General features: G+C 39.9%; 1 protein-coding gene across 1 annotated transcript in view; it reads left to right on the top strand.

Moving 5' to 3' along the window:
* DNAH6 (dynein, axonemal, heavy chain 6) overlaps positions 1–23,084 on the top strand; it is a gene marked incomplete at its 3' end in the record, with an annotated part of 288,388 nt that overhangs the window by 245,544 nt on the left and 19,760 nt on the right. The window contains exons 59-61 of the mRNA XM_011974268.1: positions 2,958–3,137; positions 7,671–7,904; positions 13,420–13,555. Coding sequence (XP_011829658.1) covers positions 2,958–3,137; positions 7,671–7,904; positions 13,420–13,555 — 550 coding nt within the window. The remainder of the gene's footprint in view (positions 1–2,957; positions 3,138–7,670; positions 7,905–13,419; positions 13,556–23,084) is intronic.

Below are 23,084 nucleotides of genomic sequence, written 5' to 3'. Positions count from 1 at the left end.
AACCCACTTGTTTTTATTTTTAGCAAAGTTTTACATGCCAACTCTTTAAAGAATGAAATATTTCTATAAGGCTTATTACGAAAAATAGCATTCCCTGCCTTCTCTTCCCACCAGCCACCCATGCCTCCCTTCACAGAGGCAGCTTTCTTGATTTTTTGTTTTTTGTTTTTTATTTTGTTTTGTTTTGTTTTGTTTTGTTTTGAGACAGGGTATCGCTCTATCACCCGGGCTGGAGTGCAGTGGCATGATCATGACTCACTTCAGCCTTTATCTCCCGGGTTCAACCCATCCTCCTCCATCAGCCTCCTGAATATCTGGGACCACAAATGCACAACACCATGCCCAACTAATTTTTGACTTTTTTATTTTTTATTTTTTGTAGAGACAGTGTCTCACTATGTTGCCCAGGCTAGTCTTAAACTCCTAGCCTCAAGCAATCCCCCTGCCTTGACCTCCCAAAGTGTTGGAATTACAGGAATGAATCACTGTGCCGGCCAAAGCAGCTACTTTCATTTTGCATCTTAACTGTTATCTGTACCCCAGCACACACACACACACACACACACACACACACACACACACCCCTTCCCATCCTCTGGCCTCCCACTGTAGTTATATCCTGATTATAATAAATGTTAACATTGCCTAAGGGTGAAGATCTGGCTCTAAGTATTTGGGGTCTGAGAGGAGAAGAAGGGCTAGGGTCTCAGCATCCAGTGTGCATACAGTCACCCAGTCACTCTGTTTTAGTTCCTTCCTTCCATCAAAAATCCCTCTGTTTTACTTTCTCCAAAGGAAATTTCTATTTTTTCTGCCAGGATGAGAAAGGGACAAACCCCTGGCCGTGAGTGGCGTAGGAAGATGACCTAGGAAGTCCTACCACCAATTCTTATTTTAAGCCCTTCCCACTTCCAAGAGTGCTTCTTGCACTAATTCTTAAGCCTTTGAGAAGGATTCTGTTTTATAAATTGGGTGAGTTCATGGCTATCCACTTTTGCCAGTGTAGGAATCCATTTTTATGGGTGTGCTAAATCATTGCCACCCTTCTGTCTGCTTTCCAGTTCCCAAAATTCACTGATATTTCCTCTCCCATTCTTCCTATCTTTATGGGTTTACTCTGCATTTTTAAGCCTTTTCCTACAATTTTAATGTAGCTTCAATAGGAAGTGAAGGTAGATACACATGCAATGACTGCCATCTTTATCTATAAGCTGGTTTATTTGTTTTGCAAGGAGCTGCCTTGGAGTCATCCTTTCTATAGAGCAGGGATCAACCTGATCCTTGGCTGCATTTCCTGCCACTTCTTGGCTACAGTTTATATGCCTCTCAACTCTCAGAATCCTTACATAAAAATATGTCTTATATTCTCTAAACGTGGCTGAAACCTCAAGTCTGTAGGGCATAGTGTCTACAAGTAGTTGCCAAACTCAACAGAGGCATATAGTATTCTAATATTCTTTGGCAAAGAGAAGAAAACGATCCACTTTCCTTCTCTTTAGCCCTGGGTTCTACATTATCAGTGCCTTGTGCTCCCTAAGACATAAAGAATTATTTGTTAGTGGGCCTGCATGATCCACCAGCTGCTCCCATATCAACTTTTTTTTTTCTACTTGGATTTGAAAGCTTTAGTTGAGTCCCATATTAAGATAGGGGTTTCCTACTCAATTCTGCCCTTTATTTCCCCTTCAGCTCCCTGAGGGGATATTACAGGGAGAGTTTGAACTTTCTGATTCCTGGAAACAGCGTCTGCACTGAATCCTTCCCCTCCCTTTCCTGGTGGGCTGGGGTAAACAGTCTAGACTTACACTCTTTATTATGGTAGGTAGCCACTAGCCATAGGTGGCCGTTGAGCACTTCAAATATGGCTAACCTGAATTAAGATGTGTTGGTAGTGTAAAATACACAACAGATTTCAAGGGCTAAATCCAAAGAAACAAAATATCTCAGTAACTTTCATGTGGATTATATGTTGATAAAATATTTGGGGTATATTAAAAATATATTATTAAAATTAATGTCACTTATTTTTTATTTTTAATAAATTTAGAAAATGTATGATTATGTGGCTCACATTCTATTTCCATTGAAAAGCGCTGGTCTATACAGGAACTTGATGATTCCTTTTAGCTTTGGTGGAGCAAATACTGAGCAGTCAGTTCCCTTGATGATTTTTCATGGTCCCTGCTCTAGACCGTTTGACTTTCTAGAGACAAAAGGATCTCCCAACCTAGGGATATCCACCTCTGAAAAACAGTGGGGGAAGGGAGAGGAGGCAGGGACAAACAGCAGTAGAAAGAGAGAGACTGAGAGATACAGAGAAGCGAATCTTGAAAGTACACTGGGCAGAGGGCTCCCCAGACCCACAAACCCAAAATGCAGAAAACCAAAAGACCTTGAAAGCATCTCTAACTCACTTAGGGTTATAATCCTCCACAAACAACAGCTTCTATCCCATATGTCTATACCTGGGAATACTAGGTAAAGAACAAGAATATTAGTCACCCTTGTTATTCCAGGGAGGGATGTGGTGCCACTCACTGCCTCCAAGCCACTCTCTACTCCCTTCTTTCGGGCATTTTCCTGGGTATCCCTTCTCCTTTCATTCCTTCATTCATTGTGCGAGCCCTGGACTGCTCACAAAGAAGTTCGGGAGGAATTCAGAGTGCTACGATAGTGTTTGCATTGCAGGAGTAACTCAGATTGAGTCTCAGAGACGTGCTGCTTCTATGTTTTCAAAGCTACTTGTATTGCTTGCCGCCCTCTGCCTATTCCTAATTCTGGAAGGAAGAAAGGTCAATGAACTCTGAGACTCAGTCATTCCACCTGGGGACCCCTTACTATAATCACCAACTCATTCTATCCTTATTTCTTCCCTAGACCTAACTGGATACATTCCAGATGTCCCACTATTTTTCTGGAACAGATCCCTAAGAACTTGTTATTGTATGTTTATTCAGATCACTTCTGGTGCCATTAAAACCAGGCTGGAAGAAGCAGAGTCCACTGAGCAGATGATCAATGTGGCTCGTGAGAAGTATCGCCCAGTGGCCACTCAAGGCTCTGTAATGTACTTTGTCATTGCAAGCCTCTCAGAAATAGATCCTATGTACCAGTATTCATTAAAATATTTTAAACAGGTAAGTGTGTTCTTGTTGTTAATGAAAGTCATCTCTTTGGCCTCTATTACACCTGTTGAATTACTTCTTACCTCACACAAGCCATAAGTCTAGTTATCAGGTAGAATCTCCCAGGTGCACACATGGTTCAAGAGTGGTTCCAGTCAGGCATAGTGGCTCACACCTGTAATCCCAGCACTTTGGGAGGCCGAGGTGGGTGGATCACCTGAGGTCAGGAATTACCCTGGCCAACATGGGGAAATCCCATCTCTACGAAAAATACAAAAATTAGCTAGGCATAGTGGTGGGTGCCTGTAATCCCAGCTACTCGGGAGGCTGGAGCGGGAGAATTGCTTGAACCCAGGAGGTGGATGTTTCAATGAGCCAAGATCGTGCCACTGTACTCCAGCCTGGGTGACAGAGCAAGACTCTGTCTCAAAAAAAAATTTTTTTTAATTTTAAAAAAAGAATGGTTTCACCAGCCCTTCCAAAGATGCGGTTTTTAGAATAGAGTTAGTGATTATTATATATATATATGTGTGTGTGTGTGTGTATATATAAAATTTAGAATTTTTTTAAAGATTTGATTGCCCAGTATGCACAGAACACTGTAGAGGAAGAGAAGAAAGCTGCTTTGCAAGTTTCATTTGCTCCTGACTTCCTTAACTAACTAGCATGCTTATTTTCCTTCATGCCTGCCTTTCTTTCTTAAGAGTCACAGCTCAGTCCCATTTCTTTAGACATCCTCTGCAGTAATCTAGATTCCTTCCACTGTTAGTATTTTCTGTTGTATCTCAAGTCCGAACAGCAGTGACCTTAACCAAATTGGTTTAAGTATCTTTTATTTCCCAAACCTTTTATGCAACAACCTGTCCCTCCCCCTTCCCTGCGCCCACTTTTGACTTAGAGGGATCTCTTTCCTTTGTTTCTGTCCCACTTTCACCATATGACTATGAGACTCTTGTTTTATTTCACCCTCTCTTCTTTATCTCATATTCACAGTTGAATTTCATCTGCTGTCTCGTGAGTAGGATGTTTTCACTCCTTATCCTCTTTGTAGCAGCATTCGTTTTTTCCAAAAGCAAATTCAATGCCACAAAGCTTCAGCAGGCGATGTCAATTTTGCTAAAGACTTCCAGGGAAGACAGAGAGTTTGCATTACTCACTACACAGCAAGACTTACCAAGCATCTGCATCAGAGGTTCTCTCCAGAGGTTCACTCCAGAGGTTCTCTCAGGTGCCAGTGGCCTCCTCTCAGCCCACCCAACCACAGCCTCCCAGGCTCAGTCTTCCCATCAGCTCCTACTCCCTCTTGGCAGTGCTATCTCCTTTTCTGGGCAAAACAGTTTAACTTACTCTTACTTTTCTGTTCATCCATGCTTATACCCTACCCATGACATAACTCAGTCAACAAAGGCCTCTCCCTCCATACGTGCCACTCAGTAGAAAACAGTGGAGAATAGTAAACATAAAACTCTTTCCCTGCAACACATCTCTATTTCCTGTTATATGCCCCTGTATAGTCAATGCTGGCTCACACACCTGGAAGCCAGGCCAGTCTAGGCCTAGTGTTTTCAAAACACTGTTCCACAGACCTAGGTCCTAAATGAATTTTCACAGATATTGCCCATCAACACAATTTAGACTCTATAGCCTGGAATTCAAAGCCACATCCAGCCTGTCCCTGTTTCATCTCTCCAGTCACGTTTCTCACAACTCCTGTGCAACAACCAAATTGATCCATTTACATTCCCAAGATTAACTGGATGCTTTTGTGTTTCTGACACTCCCTCTGTTTGGAATGCCCTTCCTCCCAACCCAAATGCCACCTTCTCCACCAAAGCCTGCTACTGGGGCTGCAAACATTTAGAGGCTGACTGGAATGAACGTCCAAAATGGCTGACTCACATGGCTGGGCTGTCACCCATGGCACCTGCAGTGGCCTCTCCATGTGGCTTGGGTTTCTCACTACAGGGCAACTGGGTTCCAAGAGGGCCTCTCCCCAAAGTAAATGTTCAAAGAAACCAAGACGGGAGCTCTAGGACTTCTGACCTAATCTTGGATTTCATGCAACATCAATTCGGCTACAGTCTTGTGGTCAGTCAAATCACTAGGATAGTCCAGGTTTGAGAGAAGGAGATTTAGACTCCACCTCTCAATGGGAAGAGTAGCAAACAGTTTCAGCAGTCTTTATCCAAAACATTTGATATGCTTCATCTGGCATAATGTACCCCACGTTGCCTTGTGTGGTTTTCTTCTCTCTCCTGCTGGAGCCTGAACTCCCAGGAGGCAAAAATGAAGCCTTACCCATCCCATATCCCCAATGGTGCTTAGCGCCACATAATGCTCATGAGTGTTTCATGAATGAAGAGTCTGTTTTGATCTCTGCATATAACATTCCAACAATTCTTCTTGAACTTCAAATAGTCAAACAATTCTTATGACAGCTTGATTTTTTATCTAGAGGTCTTATTTAGTACCCTTGATAATGGTTGGAGGTCCAGGAACAATTTCTGTTTCCAGGAGAGAATGGAAATGAGGAATTGAAAGAAATGGGAGTCAAATTGTTTAGATAGGCCTGGGCTGTCTTTCAACAAGATGTTCATTTTAGCAGCCTTTAAAAGCCATCTGTGCTGGGTTCAAACCTCAATTCCTAGAGGCAAGGGTTTGGGTTCTCATATCTCTGCTCCCTTCCTTTAGTTGGCAGGTATTAACGCAAGCAAAATAAGGATTACCAAATCCTGTAATGCCACCTAAATCCTTTTTGATAATACTTTTCTTATCCTGGGTGTTTTGGAATTTATGCTCTTCAAGGTTTTAAAATCTCCTTCAAGAAATAAAAGTGAAAAGGCCCTAAAATATCTTGGGCTGAAAGTAAAAGCGATACTGGATGAATCATCAAAGCTCTGGAGTTCTACAGATTAGAAGGGAAACCAGAAATCCAAAACGTATTTGTAGATGACAGTCTTGGCCAGGATACCCTCTACCAAACCCATTTCACAGTGAAATTCTTTAGAGAATTTTGAGATTTACCGGTTGTATTTTGGTACCATATTTATCACATATTCACTGGGCTTTAACCTCTATGCTTCTTGTCAGGTTGTTAAAGAGGGCTGAGTCTTCTTTTCTCCTGAGTGTGTTAAAACAAAACTCTATTACCCTTGTCAACCAAACTTTCAGGAGAATCAACAAGGACTTTCCCAATTCCCTACAATAATTGTAGGCTTCCTCTAAGCCCTTTTAACGTGGGGGAATGGAGACCTGTTTTGGTGAGGAGACTGACACAATCAGGCCCTTTCCCTTTGTGCTCCATCCTATTAGTAGAAGAGGCGGGTAGGAGAGGCCTGCACAGCCTCAGCACAGTATTTCTAGGAAGGAGTGGAGGACACGTCTTGACCCTGATCTGCTTTGGTCCTTAGCGGGCTTCTAGCTACCAGTCTGTTTTGATCGGTCTGCCCTCACCATGAACATATATCTTGATCCCAGGGATTGGGCAGGTACTACCTCACTTCCCACTTTACCCCTCAGGCTACAGATCCTGAGACCACAAGCACATGCTCCTCGGGGCCCTGGTGGGACTTCCCTGAGTCTCTGCTGCAAGATCCCTCCTTGTTCCATGACTTCCATGGAAGGCCACATATTCAGGCTCTGCTCAGCTTCCTCACACAGCTTGGGACCTTTAGAAATTTTTGATCTTCCTTCCACTCCACTTAGAAGTTGCAGAAAATGGGTAGGACTACGTCAGGCCTAATCCCTCAATGCCACCATCTCTACTGCCTTACCAATATCTTTATAATATGGGGCACCTTTGTGGTAGTGATTCTCCTTTCAAAATTTACAGGTAGGAAACAGGGTAGAAATCTCCTTTAAAATCACCAAAATCAGTTTCTCTTAAATTTCAAGGAAAATTCTAGCACATTATTTCTACACCCTAAGAATTATCTTGGGGAAGTGCTAAGAAATAAGCATGAGCTTACCTTGCTCTTACATCTCTCACCCCAAAATGCAGGGTTTATCAAATCTGGGTTGAAGATGTTAAAAAACTGGTCCTGCCAGCTCACCACCATTTTCCAAAGTTTCATGTCTCACATCAAGATGATGCTTTTGAATATTGTCAAGAACTTGGCATTAGTCCATTTCTTAAAAATAGGAGAGAAAGGGGAGTGTAGAAAACAAATATCATATATCACTTTGGGATGAATTCTAGACTTTTTCATAGTACAGTAAGTCCTCACTTAATGCTGAGAATAGGTTCTTGGAAACTGTGACTTTGTTAAGCAAAATGACATATAATGAAATCAATTTTTTTGGTCTCATCAGTGTAATAGCAAAATGACTTTGAATGCAAGGTTGTTCATAATTCAAAGACCTGCTGTGCATAATTTCACTTAAAGCCTCAGTTTCCAAGAACCTATCGGCCACATTGAGGACTTACTGTATTCATCTCCGTGCTGCCGTTTACTCACTGAATGCGAACAAGGGAGACAGAGATTTTTTCTTCTCTACAGAGAATGAATTAAATCAGAGACATTGATAGAGCTCTCTTTCACACAGTTGTTCAATACCACCATTGAAACTTCTGTAAAGACGGAAAATCTACAACAGCGCCTGGACATACTGCTAGAACAAACTCTCCTAACTGCTTATGTCAATGTTTCAAGAGGACTTTTTGAACAACATAAACTCATCTACAGCTTTATGCTCTGTGTTGAGATGATGCGTCAGCAAGGAACCCTAACTGATGCTGAATGGAATTTCTTTCTCCGAGGTTCTGCAGGATTGGAAAAGGTACCTGATTCTCATTTAGATGGTGATTCATATGGTCTGGCTGTGTCCCCACCCAAATCTCATTTTGAATTGTAGCTACCATAATTCCCATGTGCTGTAGGATGGACCTGGTGGGAGATAACTGAATCACGGGTGCAGTTTCCCCCATACTGTTCTTGTGGTAGTGAATAAGTCTCATGAGACCTGATGGTTTTATAAGGGGAAACCCCTTTCACTTCGTTTTCATTCTCTCTCGCCTGCTGCCATGTAAGATGTGCCTTTTACCTTCTGCCATGATTGTGAGGCCTCCCTAGTCACATGGAACTGTGAGTCCATTAAACCTCTTTTTCCTTATAAATTACCCATTCTCAGCTATGTCTTCATCAGCAGCATGAAAACAGAATAATACTATGATCGTTATTCTAGATAGAGCCCACAAGCACCTACCAGTGCTCGGTGGTGACTCTGGTGGCTGAAGGCCATACATTTGGCTGTGTGGTCCAGTGGAGGGGAATTGAGGTCAGGAGGCCCATGTTATAACTCAGCTCTGCCTCCAACTAACTGTATAATGTATCATTTAGCCTCTGTATGGAGCACTGTCCTCACCTATAGAAAAGGAATGTTGGGAGTAACCAATGAGCTAATAGAAGTGAACATGTTTTGAAAAGCTGACCCTCTTACAAATGTAAAGAGTTAAAATCCAGTAAAAGTTGTAATTTACAGACTTAGCAATAGTTTTTTTAAAAACCATGACCCTCTCTTACCTGGAGATACATCTCATTATAAAGCATGGGAAGTGACAAAATGACTTGATTGTCACCTTCTGTAGTACTGTAAAACGAGTTCTGTTGCAGTTCCCTTCTTCGTGTTCATCTGCTTGTCCTGCTTGCTCCAGTCCCTTAAACTGGCCTAACCCACACATGTACCACAAAGCTAGTGGCCCACAGAGGTGAGCCCCTAAACCTTGCCTACAATTTGGTCTCTGCTCCACTCTAAATTCTTGGCTCTGTCCAACTCTGCAAGTCTCAAGTCCTGTCCTTGGCCCCTGCAGACCTGACATCTGCACCTGTTTGCCAGTATTTGAACCCCAGTGTATCACTAGGAGGTTGAACCTGATGCTTTTATTTGACTTGCAGCACCCCATGCTCCCAGAAAAAGTCCAGACAAGACGTCTCCACCAGATGTTCCTTCCTCCCTGACCCCCATCCATCTTGCATACACACATATTCTGTGACTCCTCTCTTAATGTGTCTTATCCTCGTAATCACAGTTCATATTCACAGAGAGCTTGCTATGTGTTTTATGTATATCAACTCCCTTATTCCTCTCAGTATTCTTCTTGGGTAATTTCCTAATTTTTATCTCTAGTCTATGATAAGATAGTTAGGCACGGAAAGGTTAAGTAACTTGTCCTGATCACACACTTAATAGGACCTGGAACCAGGATTTGAACACTTGCAGTCTATAAAGCCTGCTCTCTTAGCCAGTTCACTCTACTGCTGGCTGTTAGCCACTCAGCCAGGCCCTGCCCTGTGTGCTTTCGCCCTTCCTTCCTCACTGCAGCCTTGTCAACAGCTCTTCTTACAGTTTTCTCACACAGAGACTCAAAGAGGTTAAAGAGCTTTCCAAAATCACACTAGTGCATGACACAGTCTGATTCAAACCTGTGTCTGAGCTCCCAAAGCCCATGTCCATTCCAACACCACCTACTTCTCATGAACAGCATGTTTTGAAAAGTTTAAAATATGTTTTAAATACCATCAAACTCAAAACTTAAAATTACCATCGTCAGAAACTTCTCTGAATTATTTTTAATTAAACTGTCTTTTTCCTCATGGTAGACATAAGGAAATTGGAAGGATTCTTGACTAATAATTATTTTTAGAAATGTATTTGGGGGCATATTTTATATGGTCACTTCATTTGACGTTTTGACACTAGTATTTTCTATTTTTATCGTAAGTGCTACATTGTTTTTTGCTCCATTCATTAGGATCTAAATTAGATTTTCTGGAATAACCTTGGAAGCCAACTTCCATACATAAAACTTTTTCTGGGGAAAAATGTGCACTGAGTTCCAAACACCTATGACAAGATTGTATCATTATGCAAGGAGATGGTGCAACAAAAGGGCTCTGGAAGAGACCTAGAAAGAATAAAAGAAGAGTGTCCAGGATGGGAGGAGAGAGAGGAAGGAGATACATGCCCCATGGAATCTGGAGTTGACTGGATGCACTAGATAAAGAAAATCCAGATGAGAAAATCCAGATGACCTTTCTAGAAGGTCGCAACAACAAAAGGCAGGGGGGGATGCTGTGGTCTGCAGCTGGAGACTGGCTGTTGTGAGCAGAAGTGGGCATTTCCAGGATTGAACCACAACAGTTAGAATTTAGGGACACATAGAAACAACTGGAACCAGTACACAAAGCCTCAAGCATCTGCAGGTTTCTATTACATGTGGACAAGGTAAATGGATTTCTGCAAATTGAGGTCTCCAGGCTATTCTCATTGGTTATATTCAGTCTGTACAACTAATGTTTTTAAACGATGATATTTTAAACAGGGGTGTCCAGTCTTTTGGCTTCCTTGGGCCACATTGGAAGAAGAATTGTCTTGGGCCACACATAAAATACACTAACGATAGCTGATGAACTTTAAAAAAAAATCGCAAAAGAAACATCTCATAAGGTTTTAAGAAAGTTTACGAATTCGTGTTGGTCCACATTCAAAACCGTCCTAGGCTGCATGTGGCCTGTGGGCCATGGGTTGGACAAACATTTTTTAAAGCATTTTCTCGTAATGCCAGGAATCCAAAAAATGATGCTAGCATGTAATAATAGCATAACCAGAAAACTTTACATGATATCTATTTCCTGGAAAATTCATTAAAATTTGTGCAGAGACCAGTGATTTGTTTTACACATTGTTATTGGAGATCAAAATACAGCAAAACCACTCAGAATTCTGCATTAGATATTTGTAAATGCCTGTGAACATTAACTAATCTAAGAGTCTTTGAGGGGTTTATCTAGGATCAAGATGTAACACAGGGAAATGCCACTTCCAGCATGACAGTGTGAGGATCTTCACATACCTGCTCCCCAGCAAAACTGTTGAAAATTATGTAAGGATCATTTAAAGTATCTGGAAATGGTCCCAGGCACATACAGCAAATGAATAAACATTTGTTTGAGATAATTTATTAGAGGCTCAGTAAGGACAGCAAGAGTCTGTGGTCTTTGAACCTAGACCCACTGCCTCCCTTCCCGCTCCCAGCTTAGTGAGATAGGAACTGCACTCCAGACTGATGCAGCTAAGAGCACAGGGCTCCTGCTTACTCCCCACTGCCAGTTAAAGGGCCATATTCCTGAGAAAGACAGGACATCAGCATTTCTCATCCTGCCCACAGCTACCTACTGCTGAAGCTAAGTTCCAGTTGAGTGCAGCCAAAAGGTGGGGCTGCCTTCTTCCACCTAGCCCCCACTGGGGAGACTGAGGCTTCATGTTTGGTGCAGCATCACTGTTGTTCCAGCTCCTAAGATAGTAGTTCAATGGCAGAGGCAAGCTGAGGAGACCTGAGGCTACTGTCTTCCCACCCATGGCGTACTCAGCTCCTGGAATATGCCTCTGCGAAAAGTGCAACATTGTCATGCCCCTGGGATTTTGCCTGAGTGGGAGAAGCAACCCATAAAACAGATAGTTCCTTATCTCCTCACAGAGTAACTGACTTCATTTCCAACACAGTATGGAAAAGTTTAAGCCTAATGATGCTCTCTAAAACAATAAAGGTTGTAGTGAAAGGCAATTGAAAGGAAACTGATGGAATTACCGGACAGAGAGACAACACTATAAACCAGCTGGTTTGCCAGAGATTAAGAGAAGACACTGAAGCCTGCCAAAGACCAGAAGAAAACCCAAACACTGACCTTAGCAACTCCTTCAAATGGGCCCAAATTTGAATGTTTTAGTCTGAGGAGAAATTTGTGCCCAAGAGCGTTGTTAAAAACATTAGAGCAATCAGCCCACAATTAGTGGTGCTTGACAGCTAGATGCAGTCAAGGAAAACTATCAAAAAGAGCCCTGAAAAAGCTATGAACATCCCAGGGTAACTGTGGGCATTCCTAAGGCTGCACCCCTTGAGGAGCAACATTAGAGGCTTAATGCTGTACAGGGGTTGTGGAGAGACTCCACTAAAATAATCCAGTCAGTTATTAAACAAATAAGCAAGTAACAGTAAGAAGCCTTTGGGTAAATGGTGCATGCTCAGAGTTGCTACAGTGCATTACAGGTTGAGTATTCCTTAATTCAAGATGCCTAGGCCCAGAAGCATTTCAGATTTGGGGTTTTTTCAGTTTTTGGAATACTTCCATTATACTTACTGGTTAAACATATGTCTGCACAAAAATTTGGACACGAATATTCATAACAGCATTGTTTATACTAGTCAAAAGATGGAAATGTCCAAATGTCCAATAGCCCAAATGTCCATCAACTGATATATAAATAAAATGTGGTATATTTATACAATGGAATATTATTCAACCATAAGAAGGAATGAAGTACTGATAACGTGCTACAACATGGATGAAACTTGAAAACACTAAGCTGTCTGTCACAAAAGCCCACATATTATATAATTTGATTTACATGAAGTGTCCATAATAGGCAAATATATAGAGACAGTAAGTAGTTTAGCAGTTGCTTAGGGCTCAAGGGATGGGATTAAAGGGGAGTAATGGCTAATGAGTGCACAGTATCTTTTTGAAGAAATTAAATGTTCTAAATTGTGATGGTGGGTGTACCCATCTGTGAATATACTGAAATCATTAGATTATATACTTCAAATGGATGAATTGCTTAGTATGTGAATTTTATCTCAATAACGTGTTTTTAAATGTAGTAGGGAACCTTGGGCAAATATTCAGGAAATTTTGAAGAACTAGTTTCTGTCTTACAATCACAGTTATTTCTCTGTCTCTTTTAAAACTGTTTGCCCACATGTAAGTGCTTCACGGAATATTGCCAAATGGCATAACACTTCTCCCAGAAGTTTCTGAGAATATCTAAAATAATTAGGCAAACACTTAACAGAGCTGGAATTAGGTTGCCATTTGTCTTGCTACTGATACTGCTCCATACTCAGCTTTCTCTGTCTCCTAGGGGTGAGAACATCTGGTAATCTGATTTGGAGACTCGTCTCTAGAGAAAAATTATTAACCATAGGAATATTTGGCGAGTGGGGAAAGATTGGTGTGGGGTGTTGGAAAATAGGCTGAAGGTAGCAGATTTAATTGATCAACTTTGTTTTCTGTAAATGTCAATCTGAAAAGTTTTTAGCAGCTGTACTTCTGTGCAAAGGTCCACAATTAGAATTGATTCAACACCGTTTCTATTTCACCATATTGTACTACTTGTCCTAGGAAAATGGTTATTTTAACTTACTGATAGAGCTTGATTTTTCAGTTGGACAAAGTGAAAGTATATTTTGTGATTGCCTTTGTGAATTGTTATTCATTTTCTTTCTGTCTTCAAATAGGAACGCCCACCTAAGCCTGAAGCTCCCTGGCTACTTACTGCTACATGGTTCGCTTGCTGTGACTTGGAAGAATCATTTCCAGTTTTTCGTGGACTTACCCAAAATATATTGTCACATCCTATTTCTATACGCTTAGGTAATGTGACAAAAAGAACCTGCTGAGGAGGCTTATAAACAGGCTCTTGAATCCTAATCTTAATGTTTTCTTTAACCTCTTCTGCAATGTCAATATTTTTCACTAGGAACTTCCTTCATTTCTAAGAAACTGTAAATTATTTGTTTTCACGATTTCTTGAGTAGAATGCTTGGCCCATGAATTTTCAATATTTCATGTTTACTTTATATGTGTGTGTGTGTATATATATGTATACTTTATATATACACACACACGTATTTTATGTATATATTTGAGAATATAAACATACATTTGTGTATTGCTTTAGCTGTATCCCATAGGTTTTTTTCTTTTTTTACTTTTTATTGAAGGATAACATAAATCCAGAAAAATGCACAAATCAAAATTATACAATTTGATTAACTATCACAAACTGTGTAGATTTATTTACGAACCATCACTGAGAGTAAGAAATAGAACAGTACCAGCATCCCAGAATCCCCTTATTCTCTCTCACTTCTCTTCCTCAGAGGCAACAACTACTCTGAATTATAATATTCTGTATTAATTTTTCCCTACAAGTTTTAGTATATAGCCCTTTCAATTCTAAAACTACACTTACTAGTTCAAAGCCATTTTAGGATTTAGGGGACCATCTTTTTTTGTTTATAATTTAATTACATTATGGAAATTATACTCATGGTTTTCATGAAATTGACTCTTTGGAATTATATACACTTCCTGTGCAGCCTGGTGCATGTTTTGTTTATATAAAATATTCCATGCATGTCATTTCTTGAATGCAAGGCTCCATATGTGACCTTTAGCTCAAACTTACTAATTGTGGTATTTATCTTACTAACGTTCTTATACTGGATCTGTCAGATTCTAAGAGAGCTATATTAAGGTATACCACTATGATTGGCAACTTCCCTTTGTAATTTTGGAATTTTTCCCATTATACTTTGTGAAACTATGCCAGTATATAAAATAGGCTTAGAGTTAAGTTCTTAGTAATTATTCCTTTTTATTAAATAATATCCCTCTTTACTCTGAATAATGCTTTTTACCTTAAATATATTTCCTTTTTAATGTATTATTTTTATTTGTTAATCAGGTTAATCATGCACATGATTATTTGTTAATCATGTGCAGGTTTCTTACATGGGTATATTGCATGCTGGGGAAGTTTGGGCTTCTAATGATCTCATTGCCCAGGTAGTGAACATAGAACTCAATAAGCAGATTTTCAACCCTTGCCGCCTCCCTCCATCTCCTCTTTTGGAGTCCTCAGTGTCTATTGTTACCTCCTTTATGTCTTTGTGTACCCAATGTTTAGCTCCCATTTATAAGTGAGACCATACAGTATTTGGATTTTCTTTGTTAATTCACTTAGGACAATGGCCTCCAGCTGCATCCATTTTGCTGTAAAGGATATAATGTCATTCTTTCTATGGTTACATAGTATTCTATATGTATATGTACCACATTTTCTTTGTCCAGTTCACTGTTGATGGGAACCTAGGGTGATTCCATGTCTTGTTGTTGTAAATAGTGCTGCGATAAACATATGAGTGCAGGTCTTTGGGTAGAATGATTTGTTTTCCTTTGGGTATATACCCAGTAATGGGATTGTAGGTCAAACGTTAGTTCTATTTTCGGCTTTTTGAGAAATTTCTAAACTGCTTTTCACAGAGGCTGAACTAGTTTATATTCTCAGCAACAGAATGTAAGCATTCTCTTTTCTCCACAATCTTGCCAAAATCTTTTCTTTTTTTTTTTTTTTTTTTTTTTTTAACTTTTTAATAATAGGCATTCTGACTGGTGTAAGATGGTAATTCATTGTGTTTTTGATTTGCATTTCTCTGATGATTAGTCATGTTGAGTACTTTTTCATGTGTTTGTTGGCAGCTTTATGTCTTCTTTAGAAAAGTGTCTATTCATGTTCTTTGCCCACTTTATAATGGGCTTATTTACTTTTTATTGATTTGTTTAACTTCTTTATAGATTCTCAATGTTAGTTCTTTGTGGGATGCATAGTTTGCAAATATATTCTCCCATTCTGTACATTGTACTCAGTTGATATTTTATTTTGCTATGCAGAAGCTCCTTAGTTTAAATCCTATTTGTCTATTTTTATTTTGTTGCATTTGCTTTTGGACCCTTCATCACAAATACTTTGCCTAGGCCAATGTCTAGAAGAGTATTTCCTATGTTTTCTTCTAGGATTTTCATAGTTTGAGGTTTTTCTTCAACCTTGAGTTAATTTTTGTATATGGTGAGAAGTAAGGGGTCCAGTTTCATTCCTCTGCATATGGTTAACCAGTTTCTCCAGCTCATTTATTGAATAGAATATTCTTTCCACATTATTTTTGTTCACTTTGTCAAAGATCAGTTGGTTATAGGTATGTGACTTTGTTTCAGGGGTCTCTGTTCTGTTCCATCGGTCCATGTGTCTACTGTTGTACCAATACCATGTTAGTTTGGTTACTGTAGTCTTGTAGTATATTTATATGTTGGATAATGTGATGCCTCTGGCTTTGTTCTTTTTTACTAGGATTGCTTTGGCTGTTTGGGCACATTTTTTGTTTCCTATGAATTTTAGAATAGTGTTTCCTAATTCTATGGAAAATGACATTGGTAATTTGATAGGAATAGCATTAAATCTGTAGATTGCTTTGGATAGCATAGTCATTTTAACAATGTTGATTCTTCCAACCCGTAAGTGTGGGATGTTTTTTCATTTGCTTGTTTCATCCTTTCTTTTGGCAGTGTTTTATAGTTACTCTTATAGAGATCTTTCACTTTCTTGGTTAGATGTATTCCTCAATATTTTTGTGGCTATTTTAAATGGGATTGCATTCTTTATTTGTTTCTCAGCTTAAACATTATTGGTATACAGAAATGCTACTGATTTTTGTACATTCATTTTATATCATAAGACTTTGTTGAAGTCATTTATCAGGTCTAGGTGTCTTTTGGTCAAATCCTTAGGATTCTCTAGGGACAGAATCATATTGTTAGTGAAGACAGATAATTTGACTTCCTCTTTTCCTATTTGGATAAATTTCTTTCTCCTGCCTGATTGCTTTGGCTAAGACTCCCAGTACTATATTGAATAGGAGTGGTGAGAGTAGACATCTATGTTTTGTTCCAGTTCTTACGGGGGAATGCCTCCAGCTTTTGGCTGTGGGTTTGTCGTTGATGGCTCTCATTTATTTTGAGGTATGTTCCTTTGATGCCTAGTTTGTTGAGGATTTTTATCATAAAGGGATGTTGAATTTTATCAAACGCTTTTCCTCGTCTATTGAGGTGATCATATGGTTTTTGTTTTTAGTCCTGTTTATGATGTGAATCACATTTATTGATTTGTATATGTTGAATCATCCTTGCATCCCAGGAATAAGGCTCACTTGATTATGATGAATTAACTTTTTTAAATGCTGCTAGATTCAGTTTGTTAGCATTTTGTTGAAGATTTTTGAGTCTATTTTCATTAGGGATATTGGCCTTTAGTTTTCTTTTACTTTTATGTCTGTGCCAGATATTTGTATCAGGATGATGCTGGCTTCATAGAACGAGATAGTGAGGAGTCCCTCCTCCTCAATTTTTTGGATTAGTTTCAGTGGAATTGATACCGGCTCTTCTTTGTACATCTGGTACAATTTGGTTGTCCAGGGCTTTTTTTTTCTGTTGGTTGGTTTGTTGGTAGGTTTTTAGTCCTGATTGAATTTCATTACTCATGATTAGTCTGTTCTGGATTTTTGGTTTTTTCTGGTTCAATCTTGGGAGGTTGTGTGTTTCCAGGAATTGATCCATTTCTCTAGATTTTTCTAGTTCATGTGCATAGAAATGCTCATCATAGTACCATCTGAGGATCCTTTATATTTCTGGGGGATCATTTGTGATGTCACTTTTGTTATTTCTGATTATGCTTATTTGGATATTCTCTCTTTTTTTCCTTGTTAATCTAGCTTATGGTCTATCAATCTTGTTTATCCTTTCGAGAAACCAACTTTTTGTTTCATTGATCCTTTGTATGATTTTTGAGGTCTCAATTTTGTTCATTTCTGCTCTGATTATAGTTATTTTATTTCTTCTGCTAGTTTTGGGTTTCATTTGTTCTTATTTTTCTATTTCCTTTAGGTACAAGATTAGTTTGCTAATTAGAGAACTTTCTAACTTCTCAATGTCATTTCTAACTTCTCGATGTAGTTTTTTAGTGCTATAAACTTTCCTTTAACACTGCTTTGCTGCATCCCAGAGGTTTTGATACATTCCATGTCTGTTTTCATCTACTTCAAAAAAGCTTTTTTACTTCTGCCTTGATTTCATTGTTTACCCAAAAGTTATTGAGGAGCAATTTGTTTAGTTTCCATGTAATTTTATGGTTTTGAGAGATCTTCTGTGTATTGATTTCTATTTTTATTTCACTGTTGTCTGAGAAGATGCTTGGTATGATTTGGATTTTTTTTATTTATTGAGACTTGCTTTATGACCAAGCATGTGGTCAGTTTTAGAGTATGTTCCATATGTAGATACGAAGAATGTATATCTTGCGGTTGTTAGATAGAGTATTCTGTAGATATCTATTAGGTCCAAATGGTCATGTCAAATTTATGTCCAGAATTTGTCAATTTTCTGCCTCAGCGATCTATCAAATGCTATCAGTGGGGTGTTGCATGTTGTATGACTATTGTTGTGTACTGCCAAAGTCTTTAAGTCTAGATGTGCTTGTTTTATGAATCTGGGTGCTCCAATGTTGGATACATATATATCTAGGACACTTAAGATGTTTTGTTGAATTGAGCCCCTTATCATTATTTAATGCCCTTCTTTGTCCTTTTTTATTTTTGTTGGTTTAAATTCTGATATAGAAACCATAACCCTTGCTTTTTTTTGTTTTCCGTTACATGACATATCTTTCTCCATCCCTTTACTTTGAGACTATAGGTGTCATAACATGTGAGATTGGGTCTCTTGATGATAGAAGAAGAATGAGTCTTGTTTTTTCATTCAATTTGATACTCTATGTATGTTAAGTTGAGCATTTAGGCCCTTTATGTTCAAAGTTAAAATTGATATATGAGGTTTTGTTGCTATCATAATGCTGTTAGCTTAGTTGCTTTGTAGTCTTTATTGTATAGTTGCTTTATGGGTTCTGTAGGCTATGTGCTTACATGTGCTTTCATGGTAGCAAGCATTATTCTTTTGTTTCCACATTTAGAACTCCCTTAAGCATGTATTGTAGGGCCAGTCTGGTGGTGGAAAATTCCCTTGGTGATTACTTGTTTGGGAAACACTTTATTTCTCCTTCATTTATGAAGCTTAGCATGGCAGGATATGAAATTCTTGGCTGACATTTATTTTCTTTAAGAATACTAAAAACGGGCCCCCAATTTCTTCTGACTTATAAGGTTTGTGCTGAAAAGTCTGATGTTAGTCTGATAGGTTTCCCTTTATAAGCAACATGACCCATTTTTCTAGGTGCCTTTAAAGTTCTTTCTTTCATGTGGACTTTGGTTAGTCCTATCCCTCCTATCCATCCCCAAGTCTGTCTTGGGAATGGTCATCTTGTGTAGCATCTTACAGGAGTTCTCTGGATTTCTTGTATTTGCATGTTGACCTCCCTAGCAAGATTGGGGAAATTTTCCTGAATTATATCCTCAAATATGTTTTCCAAGTTGCTTACTCTCTCTACTTCTCTCTCATGAATGCCAGTAAGTCATAGGTTTGGTTACTTTACATAATCCCATATTTCTCAAAGGCTTTGTTCATTTTTTTGAATCATTTTTCACTTTTGTCTGACCAGGTCATTTTGACAGATTGATCTTCAAGTTCTGAAAGTCTTTCTTTTGCCTGGTCTAGTCTGTTATTAAAGCTTCCATTTGTATTTTGAAGTTCCTGATGTGAATTTTTCAATTCCAGAACTTCTGTTGATTTGTTCTTAATATAGCTATGTTGTCTTTCATATCTTGGATCATTTTTCTGGCTTCTTTGTGTGGGATTTCAACTTTTTCCTGGATCTCATGGAGTTTCTTTGCATCATATTCTGAATTCTATATCTGTCATTTCAGACATTTCATTCTGGTTAAGATTCATTGCTTGGGAGCTAGTGGGATCCTTTGGAGGTGATGAAACACTTCGGCTTTTTGTATTGCTGGGGTTCTGCACTGGTTACTCCTTATCTGAGAGAGCTGATACTTCTCTTTTTTTAATTTGCTATCATTTGGATGGGGCTTCTTGTTTATTCTTTTTTCCTTTGAGGGTATGACTGTGGTGTATATTGTGTGTGATTAACTGGCTTCGTTTCTAGCTGCTTTCAGAGTACCAACTCTCTGTACAGGTTCCTTGGTTGCAAATAGGTTCATGCAGTGGCTTTCTCAGAAGTTGCTTGTTGTAGCAATGTAATTTTATTTGGTGGTGTAATCCAGGATGCAGTCTAGTAGATGGTGCTTAAGAGTAAGAACTGATGGGTACAAGCAGGGGTGGAAGCACTAGAAAGTACAAAAAGCACCTCCGCAGAGCACATTCACCCTCAGTAGGGTGGAGCTTCTGGAGAAGCTTGACACACAGACTCTTTCAACCCTTATTCCCCAAACCCTAATGTGAAGAGTCACTTCCAAATCCTTGACAGGGCACAGAGAAGAAGGGTAGCGGAGCAAGTGTGACCCCCCTCTCCATGTCCATTCCCAGGCTTTGGTGGTACCACCTTCAGTGTCTGGCACTGCACTCAGATTTTCTTTTATCCCCTCCTTTAGGGATAGTCTGCATCAAGAGTTAGATCTCCAGGTGAGTGGAGTCTGCCTCCCTCCCACTCCTCAGAGCTGGTGGGGCACTGTTCCCCAACTGACCAAGGAAATAGGCTGGGACACCCCATTGTGACCCATGCAGACCAGTTCTAGGTTGCAAAGCTGTCTCTGGCTGAAAGTCTTGCCCTCTGGGAAAAACCTCAGCTTCTCCAACCCTCCTCCCACTCCAGTCTTGTGATGGGAGACAGCGTAATTCCACTACCTACTACTGGGTCACTCTCCACACTCGCTGCTCAATTCTGCCTGTGGGGACCCTTCTTCCCTTCCACTTTAACCTCACCTAAGACCAAAATGCTTGCTGTGGCCACCGCTGCCAGGTCACCAAACAATGGCTCTAACCTCTCAAAATGGTGCCAGCCGTGGGCTTGCACCTAGAGAGGGTAGAGCCCCTCTCAGGCAAGCAGCACAGACAAGAAGCTGTGAGGAGTGTGGTCCACTCAAGTCTCAGTCTCATAGCAGCTCGTAGCAAGGCATTGGGCATTGTCCTAGGTATATGTAGGAGAGCCTTGGTCCCCTCTCCCTGCTTGGCTGAGAGGTAGCAGCAGCCACATCAGCCCAAACTCAGGCCAAGGATGGAGCACAGCTCAGCACTACATTCTCAAAGTGGTGCCTTGGACCTGAAAACAGGGAGGGCGGGTCACTGCCCAGGCAGGCAGCATGATCAAGAAGCTGTGGGGAGTGTGTTTCATTCACAACTGTCTCACAGCAGCCTGCTACAGAGCTGTGAGTATTGTCCTAGATATGAGAAGGATGACCTGGTCTCCCTGTTCTTCCTTAGTCAAGCAGAGGCTACAGCCACATCAGCCCAAACTCAGCAAAGCTTGGAGCTCAGCCCAGCATTATACTCTCAAAAGGGAACCTTGGGCCTGGGGCTAAAGAGGGTGGGGCACCGTTCAGGCAAGCAGCATGTTGTGAGAAGTGTGGTCCACTCATATCTCGGTCTCAACAGCAGCTCCTAACAGGGCAGCAAGTACCCTCTAGGGGGTGCATGAGTGTGCCTGTTCTTCCGTCTCCCTCCCTGGAGCAGCACAGTGGCTACAGCTGTGTCTGTAAATCCCCAGGATCTGGGTTCTCAAAATGGCACCCAGCTGAGGCTGCGCCAGGCTCAGATTCCTGTGGGATTCTGTGTGGGTTCCCTTTCTAGAGCAATGTATCTGTACAATCTTTAGGCAGTTCCATATGTCAGGCACAAGGCCCTAGTGGGTCAAGGGTTTCTCCTGTAGCCAAGATCATAAAACCCTGTTTTGGAGCTCCAGGGATTTCTCTCTTACTGTTTCCCTGCATCCAGGACCATCTCCCAGCCCAGTCAGTTCCTGGCTGGGCAAGCTAACGTGAACCCTCTCCTTACATACTTCTGGTACTTCATGTCTCTTCTCTAATGAATCCAAGCATTCTCTCCTAGATGCCCTGTTTGAAATGTATCTGCGTATCATTCTGGCTCTTCTCCATGGAGGCAGCACACAATTCCTGCATCTAGTCAGCCATCCCGACCTAAAACCTCAAAATATTATTACAGCAAGCCTCTCTTAGTACTCCCACTCTATATATTTCTACATTCTTTACTTTCCATTTCCATTTTTTGTGTGTCATCATCATGGTTTTGGCGTATCTTAGTTGGAATTTTGTTGTTGTTTTGAGGAGAATGAAAGTCTTTCATCTGATTATGTTTATTATGGTTATTGATTTATTTCAGTTCTTCTTGACTGGGGAAGATTTCCATTTGACAATGTCTGGAGACATTTTTGTTTGCCGCAACTGGGGTGGTGCTCCTGGCATCTAGTAGGTAGAGACCAGAGATGCTACTATACCTCCTACAGTGCTCAGAACAACCTTCCACAACAAATAACTACAGCATCTAAAATGTCAATATTAGTAAAGTTAAGAAACTCTGATCTATTTGGACTACATTGGTCATCTTTATTTTGGGCATATTTTTCTTGCCAGCTTTTTCTTTGCTTCGCTTTTTCCTCTTTCTTCTTCCTTTCTTTTTATCCTTTATTTCTCCTCTCCTTCCTTTCTTCTTCAAGTGCATCATCCACACTCTTTATTTTCCCCTCTACTGATTTGAAATTCTATTTTTATTTTTTGATAATTACTCTTATGCTTCTAATATGAATATTTATTTAACTAAGTATACCCAGCAAGTGTGGTGGTTTAAAGTCCACATGAACCAGAATTTCTAAGATCCTAATATATTTATTGGATTTCTAAATGAAGACTAGGGAGAGGGGAAGCTTTTCAATAAATGCATTAACTTATTGAAAAGTGCATTCCCCCCTAGTCTTTTGTCCCCCCCTAGTAAAAATTGTTTCTATATTATGCACCAGTTAAATGAGACAGCTAGAGGTAGAAATAGAACACAAGAAGAAAAATACTCATAGAAGAAACCCAGAGATGCACAGTTAGGGACAGACCGAAAACAGAAAGGGCTAGATGGAGCCTCATCTACACAGAGACAAAGGAAGAGGGAAGGTATGGAGGTTGAAAAGCAAAGTAATTTAGGGACAACTCAAAATTTTTTGATAAAAAAGCACCGTGTGTTATCCATGTCTTTGAGACTAAAACTGCAACAATTTAAAAAAACTTTCCTGTTTTTATGTGTTAGATTTCAAGGTTTATTCCAGAAATGCTACAGACTTATGAAGGTTTGTACATGTTTGATAGGATGGCTGGTATTCTAAAAGTGAGCTTTAGATCTTTGCAAGTGATGTTTAATAATTAATCCCATTGTCAATCTT

This window comes from Mandrillus leucophaeus, unplaced genomic scaffold (assembly GCF_000951045.1).
Source record: "Mandrillus leucophaeus isolate KB7577 unplaced genomic scaffold, Mleu.le_1.0 Scaffold1433, whole genome shotgun sequence".
NCBI lineage: Eukaryota > Metazoa > Chordata > Mammalia > Primates > Cercopithecidae > Mandrillus > Mandrillus leucophaeus.
The sequence above is the reverse complement of the archived record's forward strand: the minus strand, read 5'-3'. Positions and strand labels throughout refer to the sequence as shown.